The 18462-nt window shown below is 39.5% G+C and overlaps 1 protein-coding gene across 3 annotated transcripts in view; it reads left to right on the plus strand.

Moving 5' to 3' along the window:
- mest (mesoderm specific transcript) overlaps positions 1-18462 on the plus strand; it is a 28273-nt gene that overhangs the window by 1935 nt on the left and 7876 nt on the right. For 2 of the 3 annotated variants that reach the window (XM_072562886.1, XM_072562888.1), the window contains exons 2-11: positions 1243-1345; positions 1647-1882; positions 2833-2912; positions 5333-5410; positions 6983-7119; positions 8641-8699; positions 8800-8840; positions 10466-10536; positions 11929-12030; positions 14392-14468. In XM_072562886.1, coding sequence (XP_072418987.1) covers positions 1729-1882; positions 2833-2912; positions 5333-5410; positions 6983-7119; positions 8641-8699; positions 8800-8840; positions 10466-10536; positions 11929-12030; positions 14392-14468 — 799 coding nt within the window. In that variant the 5' untranslated portion in view covers positions 1243-1345; positions 1647-1728. The remainder of the gene's footprint in view (positions 1-1242; positions 1346-1646; positions 1883-2832; positions 2913-5332; positions 5411-6982; positions 7120-8640; positions 8700-8799; positions 8841-10465; positions 10537-11928; positions 12031-14391; positions 14469-18462) is intronic. The other variant, XM_072562887.1, reaches the window with a different exon arrangement.

Genomic DNA, 18462 nt, shown 5'->3' on the forward strand with positions numbered 1-18462 from the left:
CCCACCAACTTTTCCCAAGGCGCTTCCGTTCATTGTATAATTTGCTCTAGAATTAGTCTTGCCTAAATGCATCACCTCACATTTGTCTCAATTGAAAACCATCTGCCACTTTTCCGCCCAACTGTCCAGTCTATCTATTTGCTCCTGTATTCTCTGACAGTCCCTTATGCTTTCTGCTACTCCACCAATCTTTGTGTCATCTGCAAACTTGCTGATCATACCAACAGTTCCCTCTTCCAGATCATTTATGTATATTACAAACAACAGTGGCCCCAACACTGATTCCTGTGGAACACCACTGATCATCTTTCTCCATTTCAAGAAACTCCCTTCAACTACTACTACTCTGTCTCCTGTTGCTCAACCAGTGCTTTATCCACCTAGCTAGAACACCCTGCACTCCATGTGACTTCACTTTCTCCATTAGTCTACCATGGGGAACCTTATCAAATGCCTTACTAAAGTCCATGTATATGATGTCAACAGCCCTTCCTTCATCTATCAACTTGGTCAATTCCTCGAAGAACTCTATTAAGTTGTAAGGCATGATCGCCCCTGCACAAAACCATGTTGCCTATCACTGATAAGCCCATTCTTTACTAAATATAAATAGATCCCATCCCTCAGTACCTTCTCCAGCAACTTCCCACCATCGACGTCAGGTTCACTGGTCTGTAGTTACCTGGAATATCCCTACTACCCTTCTTGTACAGGGGGACAACGTGAGCAACCTTCCAGTACTCCAGCACCGCACCTGGTTTAAGGATGCCACAAAGATATCTGTCAGGGCCCCAGCTATTTCCTCTCTCGCCTCCCTCAGCAACCTGGGATAGATCCCATCCTGTCCTAGGGATTTGCCCACATTAATAACCTCTAGCCTACCCACACATCTTCCCAATTATGTCAACGTGATCCAGACTAATCAAACTTCTATCTCTAATCTCAAGATTCATCATGTTCCTCTCCTCAGTGAACACTGATGCAAAGTAATCATTCAGAATCTCACCCATTCTCTCAGGTTTGACACACAGCCAGAATGTAGTCAGAATTGTCATGTGGTACTTTGTCCATAACGTGTAAGCCTCCAGGACCTGTAAAACTGAGAGTCACCAACAGCCACTTAAAAGACACGTGTGGATAGAGCATTTTTAAATATATATCTTCATCACAGAGAGAGTTGCTGGATTACGTGTAGCAGCAGAGAGCCTTGATTTTCCTGTGTTTTTCCATCTTTCTGTCTAGTGCAAAAACTCCTTGACCAATTATAATGTTGAAAGTGCTATCTTGATGGAGGTCAATCAGCTCAATACAGGCCATGAATCAAACTTTGGAGCTTACTACTGAGGTACCCTTGCCCATTTGTGAGGTTGAACAGTCTACCTTTATAAGCAAATTGCTTCAGGATTGAAACTTCTCTTTTTTTTTATGGGCCAAGTGTTTAGATCTGGATGATAGTTTAACACGGTTTTGCAGATGTTTACCCCAAAGGGTGTTGGTTTAAAAGATTAGCCGTAATGTTAAAATAACATTGAAAGACTGTCTGCTTTTAGTAGCCTGGAGGTTATACAGCTTGTAGTATGTTTGAATATAAACCTATGGGTGTTGGTGATAACTAATTTCTCTCTTACCACTGTCTAATTTGAAAGTGAAGTCCACTTCCAAGAAAGAGCCAGGATCGATTTACGATTTTCTTTGAAGAATCCATGCGTGGTAGTTTTTGTTTTAAAGATGAAAGAATGGTGGATTCAGGTTGCACTTCTTGCTGCACCGTTGATTGCAGTCTACCTTCACCTTCCTCCCCCAAGTCTCTCTCCGTCTCTCTATACATGGAGAATGGCTGGAGCCTTCTTTACTTTCAAAGACCACCGCATATTTTACAGAGGTGAGAGTTTGGAATGGTATGACAGTAATATTAAATGGCAGGGCAGGTTCCTGCTACTGAATTATATGGTTCTGTACTTAATGCTCCGGTGATGTGTCTTTAATGAGTCTGTAACTGTGCTTTAAGCACATGTTCATTACTTTGTTTATATGACAAACACAAACATTTTTCTTATGTTGGCTTGCATTTCTAAATACACCTTTTCTGAAAAGTTGTGATAACTCGACTGAAAGCACAGACCCACTGATCTCAACGTTATCAGGCTTTTGGAAATAGGCATACTCTTGAGTTAGTTAAGGTAATGGTGCTCTTTGAGGACAGTGTGTTAGAAATGCAAAGTTGCAAGATGTGAGCAATGAAGCAAGTACATTAGTAGTAACATTTGAAGTTGTGCCGTTTATCATAAGAGGGTCCTTTGACCATCTGCCCTAATTTTGTACTTCTATTATCAGGTTCCTCATTCAGTAGAAACGTGTCTTTAGCAGGGCCTACATTTGTCTGGAAGGCCTTAATGTTTGGTTAACTTGGTCCAAATATCTCATTTCACTAGGGCTTAATAATGGCATGTAGGTGCCTTCAGAACCTCATCTAGAGCAGCTTTTATCATCCATCTGGATTCACAATGTGATCGTTGGAAAAAAAGCTAGCTTCTAGTGAATAGTGACATGGTAACTGTTCTTGAATATACAACACAATTTATCACTGAGTTATTTCAAAGAGATCAATATAATTACTTTGACTCATAATACCTTTAAACTGATAAATGGGGAAACCATTTGTGAACAAGGAGATTTCACAAAAACAATGCAATGAATAAATCTGCTGTTTTTGATAATTAAGGAAAGAATGCCAGCCCAGACTTTTTCTACAATTAGTGCCAGGGGATCTTTAGCCTAAATTTGCCCAGTGTTCTGTAGGCTGTTTTAATGTGAGCTGTGTACAAATTTCAGATTCACTGGGTGCTGTTGGCAGTTCCGACATAGTGATCCTTTTGCATGGTTTCCCAACATCGAGCTATGATTGGCACAAGGTAAGGAGTGGGGAAGAAGAATGTCAAGATTTGATCAGGCTGTGCTGTGACTTTGAGGAGTGAGCCCCTGAGTTGTGGGTAAAACATTGCACTGACATACAGTAGAACTGGATTGAATGCAGTAAAGTTTGAATGAACTACTTCCATTGTGAAAATATCTAAAATCTGAGATTTTTGAACACTGAGCTTTGCTATCTCATCTAATCGAATTCTTAGCTGGCTCTTCTACACCTTCACTTGAGAGGGGTGAAATGGGCTGAGCTTTTTATTTCTGGTTACTACTTGAAACCGATTTCACTCAGTACCTAGAAATCTTCAAACCTAGAATACTATCAAAATTAAGAGGTTGGTTAACTCAGTTGGCTGGACCGCTGGTGATGCCACAGTGTGGGTTCAATTCCTACATCGGCTGAGGTTAATAGAAGAACTGCAGGGATTCTATGAGCTCTCATTCCCTCTCAACCTCTCCCCTCACCTGAGGTGTGGGATATCCTCAGGTTAAATCACCCCAGTCATCTCTCTCTAGTGACAGAGCAGCTCTACGGTCTGGTAAGACTATGGTGACTTTACTTGTTTTACTATCAAAAGTTTGTTTAATTTTGAAATAAACGAGAGTGAATGATCTAAGACATCTCTTTATTTGAGCAGATTCACCAGTAACATTAATCAAAGATATAGAGTGTGGGAAAATAGATGGTGACTTCTTGAAAAATTTCCATATTACAGAGGAGGAAGTGCTGGATGTCTTGAAATGCATAAAGGTGGATAAATCCCCAGGACCTGATCAGGTTTACCCTAGAACTCTGTGGGAAGCTAGAGAAGTGATTGATTGCTGGGTCCCTTGCTGAGATATTTGTATCATCAGTAGTCAAAGGTGAGGTGCCAGAATACTGGAGGTTGGCTAAAGTGGTGCCGTTATTTAAGAAAGGTGTTAAGGACAAACCAGGGAGCTAGAGATCTGTGAGCCTGATGTCACTGATGGGCAAGTTGTTGGAGGGAATCCTGAGGGACAGGATTTACACATTTATGAAAAGGCAAGGACTGATTAGGGATAGTCATATGGCTTTGTGCGTGGGAAATCATGTCTCACAAACTTGACTGGGTTTTTTGAAGAAGTAACAAAGAGGATTGATGAGGGCAGAGCTGTGAATGTGACCTATATGGACTTCAGTAAGGCGTTTGACCAGGTTCCCCATTGGAGACTGGTTAGCAAGGTTAGATCTCATGGAATACAGAGAGAACTAGCCATTTGGATACAGAACGTGTTCACAGGTAGAAGACAGAGGATGGTGGTGGAGGGTTGTTTTTCAGACTGGAGGCCTGTGACCAGTGGAGTGCCACAAAGATTGGTGCTGGGTCCGTTTCTTTTCGTCATTTATATAAATGATTTTGTTATGAACATAGGTGTAGTTAATAAGTTTGTAGATGACACCAGAATTGGAGGTGTAGTGGAGCAAAATAAGTTACTTCAGGTTACAATGGGATTTTGATCAGATGGGCCAATGAGCTGAGGAGTGGCAGATGGAGTTTAATCCAGATAAATGTGAGGTGCTGCATTTTGGGAAAGCAAATCTTAGCAGGACTTATACACTTAATGGTAAGGTCCTAGGGAGTGTTGCTGAACAAAGAGACCTTGGAGTGCAGGTTCATAGCTCCTTGAAAGTGGAGTTGTAGGTAGATAAGATAGTGAAGAAGGTGTTTGGTATGCTTTTTTTATTGGTCAGAGCATTGAGTAGAGGAGTTGGGAGGTCATGTTGCAGCTGTACAGGATGTTGGTTAGGCCACTTTTGGAATTTTGCGTGCAATTCTGGCCTTCCTATCAGAAGGATGTTGTGAAACTTGAAAGGGTTCAGAAAAGATTTACAAGGATGTTGCCAGGGTTGGAGGATTCGAGCTATAGGGAGAGGCTGAATAGGCTGGGGCTGTTTTCCCTGGAGCGTCGGAGGCTGAGGGGTGACCTTATAGAAGTTTATAAAATCATGAGGGGCATGGATAGGATAAATAGTCAGTCTTTCCCCTGGAGTGGGGAAATCCAGAACTAGAGGACATAGGTTTAGAGTGAGAGGGGAAAGATATAAAAGGGACCTCAAGGGCAACTTGTTCACGCAGAGGATGGTGTGGGTGTATGAAATGAGCTGCCAGAGGAAGTGGTAGAGACTGGTACAATTTCAACATTTCAAATACCCATCCAATTGCCTTTTAATATGAAAGGGTTTAGAGGGATATGGGCCAAACAAATGGGAGTAGATTAAGTTGGGATATCTGGTCAGCATGGACGAGTTGGATCGAAGGGTCTGTTTCCATGCTGTACAACTTTGTTTACAACTGTACAGACACTGTGACTCTGTTGTTAGACAATCTAACTACTGTATAGAATGTTATAGAATACTAAAAGGACTGTTAAATGCTTTTTGTTTCAGATCTGGGAAGGCTTAACTCGGAGGTTTAATCGAGTTATTGCATTAGATTTTCTTGGCTTTGGATTTAGTGATAAACCTGTGAGTATCTGATTGCTGTGGAGCGTCCATTTCCTTTACGGAAGGTTTAAACCCTTGAGCACTGGATGTAATTCATAGTATATAGGTAGTTAGATAGTTGACAACTGTAGGATTATAATTTGTAATAAATTTGTAAGAAGAGGGTTTCTGCTTGTTTGCACCAGTTAGATCATTGCAACCTGAACAAAATTAGTTAAATCTGTTGCGTTGCCTTGTAGCATGGTGGTAGTGACCCTAACCTTGGGACCAGAAGGCTTGGGTTCAAGTCCCACCTGTTCCAAAGGAGTATGATAACATCTATGAACAGGTTGATTAGGGAAAACAGGTCAAAATTGTTTTCAAAAAACTGAATAAAGACTTGAGAATTTGAAATGGACACGAGTTACAACCAAGGTTACATTTTATAGTATTTGTACTTTGTGATAATTTTGGAAAAAACAGTATAAAATTAATCTATCTTTTCTAATCATCTTGTGCAGAGATGTTGTTACTATATCTCTGAAGCAAGTTGATCTTGACCAACCTCCTGGTTTAGGGGTAGGGCCACTATTACTGTGTCACAAGAGGACTTCAACTTTTACCCTTGTTCAGAAGTTAGTTCATTTGGATCAGGCTCCCCTCACAGTTGGCCACACTCCATTTTGATACTGTGAAATTCCAGTGGTTTGGAAAAATCTTAAAGCACATGTTGTAGACCTATAGGTGTTAGTTGGCCTGCTTTTTAAAGACTTTCCATATCAAAATAATTTACGAAGAAACTGACTAGGGTACATCAATGAAAGTAGTAAATGGTTCAGCATAGATATTTAAGACCATTTTTGACTTTTTCAATATTTGTTCATACGTTTGTCACTTTTGCCCATTCCTAATTGCCCCAGAGAAGATGATAGTGAGCTGCCTTCTTGAACTGCTGCAATCCTTGGAGTGTAGGGGCATCCACAGCGTTTTTAGGAAGTGGTAACTGAAGTGGAGGAATGGGACACTTACTTTAAAATGCTTATTTTGGTGACAAAGCTATGTAAGCTGTATTAATAAATTTGCAGAAAGCTACAACTCACAAAAACATTAATGAACACTTTTTGAAGGAAAGAATGATTTTTTAAAAAATCTAATACAGTGTCCAATTGTGCTGATTGTTGGAACATTTTGCTTTTTTGCATTTGCAAATACCCAGGCGAATATTTGTCCATTAGCAACATTATCAGGACAGATTATTTGATCTATATTTCATTGGTGTTGTGCACAAATTGGCTGCTTTATTTTCAGCATTACAGTCAAGACTACACTTCAAATTAGCCTCATTGATACTAAAACACTTAAATGCAAAACTGTCTGCCTTTCATTCATGGATCATATTTCTCATTGCAACATATAACTATATAACAAGTCATTTCAATCAAAGAAATAGTTCATTATGAGAGCTGGAGGTAAAAATGGCTGGAGGTAAAGAAGTGTTTGTGCAATTGTAAGCATTGTCATAAGATGTGTCTGTTTTGCAATGAATTGGGGCTGGGGGTTGCTTTTGTACCTGGAAGGTTAATTGCTAAAGGCAATGCAATTTCTCTTCATTAGAGGCTGCACAGATACTCCTTCTTTGAGCAGGCAGATATTGTCCAGGGGCTAATAATGGAGCTAGGCCTTTCTCAGCAGAAGATCAACATCCTGGCCCATGATTATGGAGACACTGTTGCACTGGAGCTGCTGTACAGGTTATCGCTTTTAAAAATAAATAGCATTTTGGGGGGGGCAGTGGAAAAGTACTTCCTGAACAACAATGTTAAATATGTTGTTTAGCTGCATTTTTTTCAAAAACTGTATATGCAGAATTCTTGGTGAGGTAATGCTCATGAAATCATACAGTACAGAAGAGGCCCATTGTATCTGTATTGCCAAAAATACGCTACTCCCTATTCTACTCTCACCTTCCGCACTGGACCCATAGCCTTGAATGGCATGACTTCAGAAGTTCATCCAAGTACATTATAAAAGTTGTGAGGTTATGTGCCTCAACTCCCCTCCCATGCTGTGTATATAATTCATAGAATCCCTACAGTGTGGAAACAGGCCTTTTGACCCTCAAGTGCACACTGACCCTCCAAAGAGTATTCCACTCAAATCCATTCACAATTACTCTACATCTACCCCTAAGCTACACATCCCTGAACACTATGGGCAATTTAGCATGGCCAATTCACCTAACCTGCATATCTTTGGATTGTGGGAGGAAACTGGAGCACCCGGAGGAAATCCATGCAGATATAGGGAGAATGTGCAGCCTCCACTCAGGCGGTTGCCTGAGGCTAGAATTGAACCTGGGTCCCTGGCTCTGTGAGACAGCAGTGCTAACCACTGAGCCACAGTGCCGCCTATGTACTCCAGACCCATGCCACCCTCTGGATGAGAAAAGTTTTCTTCAGATCCCCTCTAAATCTTCTGCCTTTCACTTTAAAAATCTGTCTCCTTGTTCTTGACCCTTCAACTAAGGTGAAAGTGGGTACTGCAGGTGCTGGGGATTAGAGTCAAGATTAGCCCTTTGTCAGCAGGGCTTTTGCCCGAACATCGATTTTCCTGCTCCTCTGATGCTGCCTGACCTGCTGTGCTTTTCCAGCACCACACTAACCTTCAACTAAGGCACACAGTGCTTTCTATCCACCCCGTCCATGCCCCTCAATCTTATACGCCTCTATCAGGCATCCCTTTAACCTTCTCTGCTTCAATGTTCAGTGCCAGCATCCTCCACCACCCAAGACCAAGTGTTTTATTAACTATCCTCTGCAGGTTGGCTGCATACTTGTGGAGGGAACCACACAGAACACAATCTGTTTGATTTTACCCAGTGTTCAGCAAGTCATTGGATTGTGTTCGAGAGTGGAGCACTTTCTGGATTCTGTCTTTTTTTTTCTGGGGTCTCTTTGTGATTGAAATCAGCTAATGTGGTATAGATCATGGATTAATCCTGAGATTGTATAGTTTGGTACTAGCCACGGACTCCGTGCGCTACTGAGCATAATTCTGCACCATGCTGTTTATTCTAATGCATAGGACATCACTATTGCTGAGCAGGAATAACGGCTGAATTGCTGAAGTGATCCAGTTACACTGGTTCTGCAGGAACCTTGTGGCATTAGTCTGGTCTAACATTGAGATCTGTGATAGGACTCATGTCTGTCGGGTCTACAGTGTGGAAGTTTCATGGTTCAAATTTTTGTGCGTAATCTCTCCTATGTTAGGTTTGAACATGGTAAACCTGGACATCTGATGATTAATAGCCTGTGCTTGTCAAATGGAGGTATTTCACTATTTGGCTATCTTGTTAAAATAATAACACATTTATATTATTCCCAGTTCCTCTGGATGACAGCTTACCTCATTCTTTGTAATTATTTCAGGAATATTTCCAGAGACAAACCACCCAAGATTTATACAGAAGGTCTGTATATAATCTATTTTAAATAAAATCTGCATTAATTCAATTTACTAAGTGTGGGGCTCCAATTAAGACTTGAATATCATATGAAGCTTCTCTTTAAATGTATCTAAGTACTTGAAGCAGCGAGCAAGGGAAGAATCTTTTGATATGGTGAGATGAAGTAACTAAAGCAGGAGCTGCTCATATAGAACATGAACGTTCATACAAACTAGCGAAGCTGAGTTAATTGAGCACATTACATTGATCTGCTTCTATCTTGGAGCTTAAAGCACCAGTTTCCTGTCAGTAGTACTAAACATTGTAGGCAGTAAAACTGCAGGAGGAAATGGACGAGGTTCCAGAATGTGAGAGTGGGATTGACTTTGAAATATTTGGCAATTATGACTGTTCACTTAGGATGGTGGTAAAGGTGTACTGCAAATGGGTATTTAAACCTTTCCAGGATTGTGAAGAGGTGTTGGCCCAGTATTGTTCATTGTGAAGAAAATCAAGAGCAGTTGATCTGTAGCTTTAGGGGAATAGTTGTTTAATTTTTTTTGTGTGTTCCATATGTTTTCAGTTGGGGTTACAAAATTTAAGCAAAGTTTTAAATTCAGTTGCATATTCTTTACTCTTCTCCCTTCTTCTCCAGTGTAACCAATTCCTGCTGGGGTACAGTTCAGTGCACTTTGCAATTGCTCATTTTCTCACTGAAGTGTACTTTCTTTTGTCAGTAGCAATGATGGTCTTGACAAATTATTTACCTGTGGTTGGGGGAAGTCAGTAGGAAAACCCAAACCTGATCCTGGCTTTGGTACTTGTCATATCAATAGCTGCTCATTAGAATTAGGAGACTTGGCCTATTTTGTTTTACCCTGCATCTAACAAAGGTGCATATTGTACCTAGAATCTTGTAAATCACCAAACTGGAGATGAACTAACTGGAGAATTTTATCTAGTTCAAGACATAAAGGCTTCCTCCTCGGCTGGCTTTCTCTGAAATTTTATATAACTAGTATTATTAATGGAAAGGAAATTAACATTATATCCTTATTTTATTAACCTGGACTTTCAATTATTTCTAAAATATAATACAGGTACACCCTCATGAATGATAAAGAGTTAATATGAATTGTCAAAATTCCATTGCTGTCCCTTAATGTACTAATGCTATTTGAAAACGTGAAAAGTTACTTGAAAAAAATGAAAAGCTACTTCAGCTGTTTTCATTTATAGCTAGTTAAAGTACTATAGTTTTCTCACTGTCTGGTTAGTTTGTGTAAGTCAGGAATGTTGACTAAATTGCGACAGACTTCAGAAACTCATTCCAAAGTGCCAAATGATTATCAGAATCTGAAACAACATTTTGAATGGTGTGTAAAGTTGAAGAGAAATGTGGACAGCAATTTACAATGATTAAATATTGACACAAAATGTAACAAGAACTCTGACAACAGGGGTGAGGTTTATTGAAAGTAAGTGCAAACTCTGCACAGGATTCCCAATTTTTTATATACATGCTTCATTTCAATATCTAGTGAAGTATGAGAAAGCTGTGTCAGAGCAGATACAAAAACGTTTACATGCCATGAATTAATGTATGAGCGATGGATTTCTAAATTAAATTTATAATTTTTTTTTAACAGCTGCTCAAGGACAGTGGATGCTTTTCATCAATCTTTACCAGACTTATGAACTACTACTTCTTTTCAAAAGGGTAAGCTCTGTAATGGTACCTGGATTAAAGCCAGTGTGCAACAGAAATAAACTAATTCTCTGAACAAGAATTGGACAGGGTGTTTGTTCCATTCTCAACCTACACAGTTTCAACTTCTTCCACAAACAAGGCAGGACTGATTTGAACCTTCTGAGTGATGAGAGTTTTTAATTGCTGTTTGTGATATAATACTTCACATAGGATTATAGTACAATCTTTTAATTCACAAACATTAGTGCAAAGAATGTTGGTGTGATGTATTTTTATCATCCTGGTGAATTAAATAAAGCATACTACAAGCATATCCCAGTTGGGTTCAATTGTTGGAAGGATATGTCTCCAGTTCTTTCGTAAATTTTAAGCACCAGCTAAAGTTTCAGGTGGTAAAAACACTCCAGGTCCACATCTCCAGGGTCAGAGCATTATTCAGTGAGCATTCACCACTCTTATCAAAGACCCTCATAGTACAGGAAACTTTGTTTTGACTGTCTCTCGATAAACTGGCAAAAATTATATGCCTCAAATACTGTGAAGTTTATTGTATTGTTCTGTCCAATTATTACATTTTTAAAAAAAATTATTTCTCGGTCAATATTTGTTCGGTTGAATGGCCACAAAATATTAACAGTTGAATCAATTTCTCCTCAAGTAGTGTGATGTCTGAATAGTTGAGAGTCTGAGTGAGAAGGCTCTCGACTGATAATCATGATTTGGAGATGCCGGTGTTGATGTGGGGTGTACAAAGTTAAAAATCACACAACACCAGGTTATAGTCCAACAGGTTTATGTGGAAACACCAGCTTTCGGAGCGCTGCTCTTTCATTGGGTGACAGCCACCTGATGAAGGAGCAGCACTTCAAAAGTTAATGCTTCCAAATTAACCTTATGGACTATAACCTGGTATTGTGTGACTTTTTTAACTCAACTGGTAAGTTTTTTAAATTTAAGACAAATTTACATTATTATTTATGATTTATGGTGTAAATAAAATATAGCAATATGTATACCCGCTGCATTATGTTTCTATTACTTCGTCTGTGTTTTTGCATTGATTATGTGCACCGTTTTAATTACCTGGAATACTTGATCAACTAGCATACTCTCGGTCCCATAGGAGCAGTTTAATAAAAGGTTTGCTCTACCATCAAGATGTAGATTAGTATTTATTGCCTATTCTTAATAATGTCATTTCAAATGGCTGGAAAGTTGGTGAGCTATGTTGGTGAGAGATTGGAGTTCAGTCCTTAAAGAACTTTTGTGAGCTAGTTGGGTTTATCATGATAATCCATGCCTTTTATAGCTGCATTTATTCATTTTTATTTTAATGAAAAATGGAACTTTGTGTGTGAAGAAGCTGCCTGAGAGAATATATATAATTTGGGCTTTTTCCAGGATCAGTGCGGTGTTTGGACCCCATACACAACCAACGAATGCAGAATACTGGGACATGTGGACCATGGTCCGGGTCAATGATGGGAACCTGGTGATGGACAGGTGGGTGAAAAATCTAAAGTCTTTCAGCTTGCATTTTTTGTTCACCGCTTGCAGCAGCACATAATGTTGCGCGTGTTTCACTTTACGTCACCCAGTTGTGCCTCTTTGTATTTATTATTGCAACGAAATTGGCACTTTCACTGTCTCTCAAAATTGCAGTAACCAGGCAAATACTTGCTGCACAGATGCTAAATGTAAAAGCTTGTGGAATGTTGTTGGATGTAAACCGCATCCAATTTAGTATTAATTGTGTAAACAATTGAGAATATATCTGTGAGGAAATAATGTGTGCTGAGCACACCTTGGCTGCTGATTTTGCTTTTATATACAAGGTGTAATCCCCCTCTAACTTGAAACCTCCCACTTGTCTCTCTCTAATATTGATAATGGTCGGCAGAATCTTCCTCTCACTAGCGCTATGTTGCAAAAACGCCATCTGAAAGATTACTACTCTGTCTATCTACTCTCCTAAACATTTAGGTATTAAGGTAATAAACTGAGTCTTGGTCTTGCCTGCAACGTTTTTCATATGGAGAGGCGATGAGTTAAATCAAGTTGGATGATTCCATGTTTTTTTTATTGTTTCATGGGATTTGAGCATCACTAGTAAGGCCAGCATTTGCTGCCCATTCCTAATTGCTCATGAGAAGACCTAGCTGTTCAGCTTTCATCTTGAATCACTGCAGTCCATCTGTGGGAGTTCCATGATGTTGATTCTGCATTAGGGAAGAATGGTGGTTAGTTCCTAGTCAGGAACATGTGCTGCTTGGAGGGAAATACAGAGGTGAGGTTACACCTGTAATTATACTTTTACAAGCTTGAAGATGGTAAAAACTGGATGAATGAATGACTGTAAGGTATTTAACAGTTTCAAGCTTATGAGGAATGATGTGTTAGAATAGCAATAATGTTTCAAGTTTTTTTTATTCAGTGGACAACCAAATTATTAGCTGCAGTAACGAAATAAATTTTCTAAATGTCCAACTGAATAGATCATGTACCCAGTAGAAGTAGCATATGCTTGCTAATGGAGTTGAACACCTAATAGGTTTTAAATATCAGAAAATGTCAGAGCAATTAAAGTCTTAGTACAAAGCATCTTCTGATAATTGACTAAATCAAAACGTTCAGTTCAGCAGGTTCTGTGTTTTGTTAAACTTCTAACTAAGTGTGGACTGGGCTAGTTACATTTCCAAGTTATCAGTTTACACACTGTCAATTGGTCTTAATGTTGCTGGCAGTTTAAAAAAGCTACTACAATGTTTTTAACATCTGTTTTTACTTGATATGCATTATGATTCTTTAGGCCTTGCACTGGGTTGCAGAGGTAATGACCTCTAAGCCTTTTTCACATCTGGGGGTATTTCTTTGGAGAATTTGTGCAGAATTCTGCTTAAGTGAGAATGTAGCAGGATTGCTGTATGAATAAATACCTATAAAAACATTAAGCTGAGTATCTGGTTTGGAACTGGATTGAGGCTTACTAGGTTAAGTACAGATAATCCATTGATGCAGGCAAATATCCTTTCTCCTTGAGCTGCTGGAACCTTGCAACTGTGTCAACCTGCCGGGTCAGGGCTGTGCAGTATTGACTTAACTTTGAGTGGAGCATCGATGCAAGTTATTACAAAACCTTCCCCCAGTGGAGGAGTTGTGTTGATAAAGTTCACAGTGCAACAGGTTTTACACTGCCTGTAGAAGGTTGGAGAGATAAACAAGTAATTCAGACAAATATTCTGCTGGAATAGTTTTGAACTTTGGAGTAGGTTTTCTTGCCTTTGACTTTTAGATAACTGCAGCTGAGGAATAAATGGGGAACGTAGAGTGTCCAAATCAACTAGCCTACTGCTACTGTCCTTTTAGCACAGATACCTCAGCAAGGAATTATTTTCTCTATATCCATTTAATGTGTTAAATTCTGGAAAATAGGAAATGCAATTGAAATGCTGATATTGTTTAGATAAGAGGATAAGATAAATGACATTTAGGGTCAGATACCTAAGGTCGAAGTGCCTAATTATAAAATGATGAAACACAAGGCAGCACTGTGTACTGTGGGTGACATAGCAGGAAGTTTCAGTAGAGTAGGAGAATGTAGAGTAACAAATGAGAAAAGGGCAAGAAGGGACAACTAGAAAATGAAAGTAGTAGAGGAAGATTGAAGACTGGAAGAGGATCAGTAATAATGTGTAGATGGTCACAAAGCAACTTCCTGTTCCAGTGACATACTGTAGGTGATATGCAAATTTACCTTGTGCCTGTGTAGACGGTGAGTTCATTAATAAATGTATATTTCATGGTCATAATGACCCAGCTCTTAGATCTGTCAGTCTAACATCCTACAGTTTTATTCTCTTTCAGTATTTTGCAGTTTATTAATCAAAGGTGGAAGTACAGGGATCGATGGGTAAAAGCCCTGACTTCGACTTCTGTTCCACGTATGTACAACAAATTGTGCTTTATATTAACGGAAAAAAGAAACTACTCTCATACACAAGCTGTTTACAATAAAATAGTCATTGTAAAACAATCCCTTTCTTTTGGCAGTATATTCCTTGTGTTGTTAGAAGTCTGTGGGTTAATGAACTATGCGCTTTTGAAGTACACAGACCAGGGATATCTTGGGTTTGATTGCACTGTGTGCTGCTTTTAATTAGTCTCTGTTTCAGCAGTGGTCAAGTTCGTATTGATCTCTGTACCTTGGGCTAAGGAGAAATGAACAAACCATCCGGAGGCTCTGCACCAGAGTGTACTTTAGCGACTCACTAAGGTTATTGTTGCTGGGTCTCCGATTTAGAGTATAAAATATAGGGGTAGAAGTAGAACAACCTTTGGCCCTTTGAGTCTGCTCTGCCATTCAGTGAGATTATGGCTAACCTGATGATCGTCTACTTTGCTTTTTCCCTATAACCCTCATTCCATGACTGCTCAAAAATATTTATCAGAGCCTTCAACATTCTTAATGACTCAACCTTGACAGCTTTTGTGGTAAAGAATTCCCCCAATTTATTACTTTCTGAATGAAATAAAGTCTTTGTCATCTGATTTAACTGAGATTATGTCCTTTCGTCCGAGGCTCTCCCAAGAGAGGAAACAAACTATCCACATCCTTCTCTGGGAAGTCCCTTTAAGAATCTTATATGTTTCAATAAAGCTGCCTTTTATTCTTCTAAACTTCAATGAGTTCTGGCCCAACCTACTAAACCTCCCCTTCAAGGAAAATTCCTCCTTATCCAGGATCAACCTAGTGAACCTTCTCTCAACTACCTGCAGTGCCAGTTTATCTTTACAGAGGTGAAGGGGATCAAAATTATTCACAGTATTTCAGGTGTGGTTGACTAATGCTTCATATAGTTTTATCAAGACTACTTTTATGTCATTCACTTCGAAATAAAATCAAACATTTTTATTTGCATTCCCTATTGCCTGCTGAACTTGAATGCTAGCGTTTTGTGATTCATGTACAAAGTCTCCCGAATCCTCCTATGCTGCTGTTTTCTGCAGTCTTTCTCTAATTATATTCTTCTCTGTTCTTCCTACTATTGTGCATACTCTCAAATTTTCCCACATTATATTGCCATCTGCCAAGTTTTTGCCCACCCTCTTAACATGTCTACCCCTCATTGTCATCTTCACCACTTGCTTTCCCATTTATTTTTGTCATCCCCAAACTTGGGTATTGTACATTCACTTACCTAATCTAAGTAATTAATATAAACATACATTGTAAAAATGTGACCCAGTACTGATCCCTGTGCCACTGTACTAGCTATAGAGTCATAGAGATGTACAGCATGGAGACAGACTCTTCGGTCCAACTTGTCCATGCCGACCAGATATCCTAAATTAATCTAGTCCCATTTGCCAGCACTTGGCCCATATTCCTCTAAATCCCATCCAGATGCCTTTTAAATGTTGTAATTGTACCAGCCTCCATCTCTTCCTCTGGCAGCTCATTCTAAACACATATCACCCTTTGTGTGAAAAAGTTGCCCCTTAGGTCCCCCCTCATCCTAAATTGTGCCCTCTAGTTCTGGACTTATGTAGTGAGATGAGGTGTGGTGAAAAGAAAAGACAGGAGGCAGATGCTTCAGAAGCAAAGGAAACTCTGATTTTATTAAAACAAGCAAAATTAAGTGCATATATAAAATCTCTGATAAGGAAATAAGTATTTAGGAAAATAAATCCTATGCTTCAAGTGAAATGAGACTTGACTGACTGCTACTACCACCCTAGTTAACTTTTGCAGCCCTGACTTGATACAGTTGGTTTTGAATTACAGACAGCTGTTAATTATTGGGTGATCATGGTAAAAGAGAGAGAAAACGTGAATCCCGGGGTCCTGTCCTGTTTCCCTTTCCTGGGGAATGCCTTGCACCATCGACCCTGAAGCCCAAACTTCTTACCTTATCTTGCTGAGCTGGAACAATGTTTTCGATGATGTTATGCTCACCCCCAAAGTGGTTTCTGTTGGCTTGGACAGTGTTGGATGTCACTGGCCCTGCCCCTGCCCCAGTCATTGTCTTGGCTCTCAAGTCCATTCTCGTCCACATGTGTAGGCTCGTGGATGAGAAGATTGTGTGGCTGTGGCTGATTCTCTTGATGCTGCCTGGACCTCTTGCTGAACAAACCCCAGAGATCAGGGTTCCCCAGTTATACTGATTTGTCAGTTTCCCTCATCTTTTTGCCAAGTCTGGATTTGATCATTGTGCCTCCTCTTGGGGCTGAATGACCTTTTTGAGTATTAGATGAGGTGTGAATGGTTTTCTAATTAAAGTGAATGGGTTTCTGATCGTTTTGAATGTCCATTATTTGTCTTAGATGGGTATAGGTTAAGGTGTTGCTGAAAGTGTGAAAGCCTTCCCGTACAGGGCAAACAGGTTCGCATGTTGTACAGTGGTGTGGAATGTTCAGTATCTCTGCCATGATGTGGAGGTGCTGATGTTAAACTGGGCTAGACAAAGTTAAAAATCACACAACACCAGGTTAGAGTCCAACAGGTTTATTTGGAAGTACAAGCTTTCAGAGCGCTGCTCCTTTCATCAAGTAACTAGTGGAATAGGATCAAAGGGCGCAATTTATAGCAAAAGATCTAGTGTCATACACCAGTGCAATATATTGAACAAATCTACATTGCTGTGAAGTCTTTTAGAACCGGCTGCAGGTTTCGATTCTTTAATGTGTAAATCCCAGAACTTCTTTCAAGCCACATGCCCGAAATAACTTAAGGTTTTATTAAAGAAGTGACATCTCAGCTCAGACAATGAATTAAATGTTGTGACTTGAAAGAAGTTCTGGGATTTACATATTAATGAATTGAAACCTGCAGCCCATTCTAAAAGACTTAATAGCAATCTAGGTTTGTTCAATATATTGCACCAGTGTATGACACTATGATCTTTTGCTATAAATTTTGTGTTCTGTGATCCTACTCCACCTGACGAAAGCACTCCAAAAGCTCGTACTTCCAAATAAACCTGTTGGACTATAACCTGGTGTCATGTGATTTTTAACAGTATCTCTGTATCTGAGCAAATGATTAAAAGTCAAATAGTTTTGTAATTTTGTAGGGTCCAGAATGTTGCGGTTGTTTGCTCTGAAAGCTGGTGTTCATTGTCCTTTAGCTGAGGCATTTGTGGCAGTCCTCTGTGATATTAACAAGTTAACTTGCTGTGCTGACCTGCAGGAAATTGGATGTCCCGAGGCTAGGGTGGGATGCCTCTGATTTACACATTATCATCTCCTATTATTCAGAGCCATTTACAAGGCCATTTACATTGCTGTCATCTCCTATTCTGAAATCAATAAGAACATTATAGTTGGAATTCTGACCACTTCCTGTAGTTAAAAAAATATAATCACACCAGAACTGACCATTAAGGGATGATTTGCATTACATTGTTTCTGGAGGTGATGTGGTCACTGCATTGTGTCTTGAGTGGCATGTGACTGTGAGGGAGTGACTGGAGGTTTGTCTTGTGAGCATTATTGACTGTGATGTAAAGATATAAAGGAATAACTGTTTCCTTTGTTCAGAGAGCTTCCCTGGACACGCTTCAAAAGCATGGCAAAGTGTTCAGAGTTTCTCCAAAGCTTGTACTGTACTGTGCTTAATAAAATGTTGTTTTGTTGTTCACAGAATTTCACATATTGCAGTTGCATCATATGTGTAAGAATCTCAGGAAAAAGAACTTAACATCTCTTTTAGCTTTTCAAGCCAAACCCCTGTTCCAGATAGCTGCCCCTATGCTTGCATTTTGCCTAGTTTGTCTCAGCCAGAGAGCTCAGTAACTCTTAATTCAAATGTGAATTTCACAAACACATGTTCAGAGAGTTTTAGTCCAGGGTATCTGGACTAAAGCTCAAACGCTTCAAACCTGGCAACATCCTTGTTAATCTTTTCCGAACCCTTTCAAGTTTCACAATATCCTT

This window comes from Chiloscyllium punctatum, chromosome 44 (genome assembly GCF_047496795.1).
Source record: "Chiloscyllium punctatum isolate Juve2018m chromosome 44, sChiPun1.3, whole genome shotgun sequence".
NCBI lineage: Eukaryota > Metazoa > Chordata > Chondrichthyes > Orectolobiformes > Hemiscylliidae > Chiloscyllium > Chiloscyllium punctatum.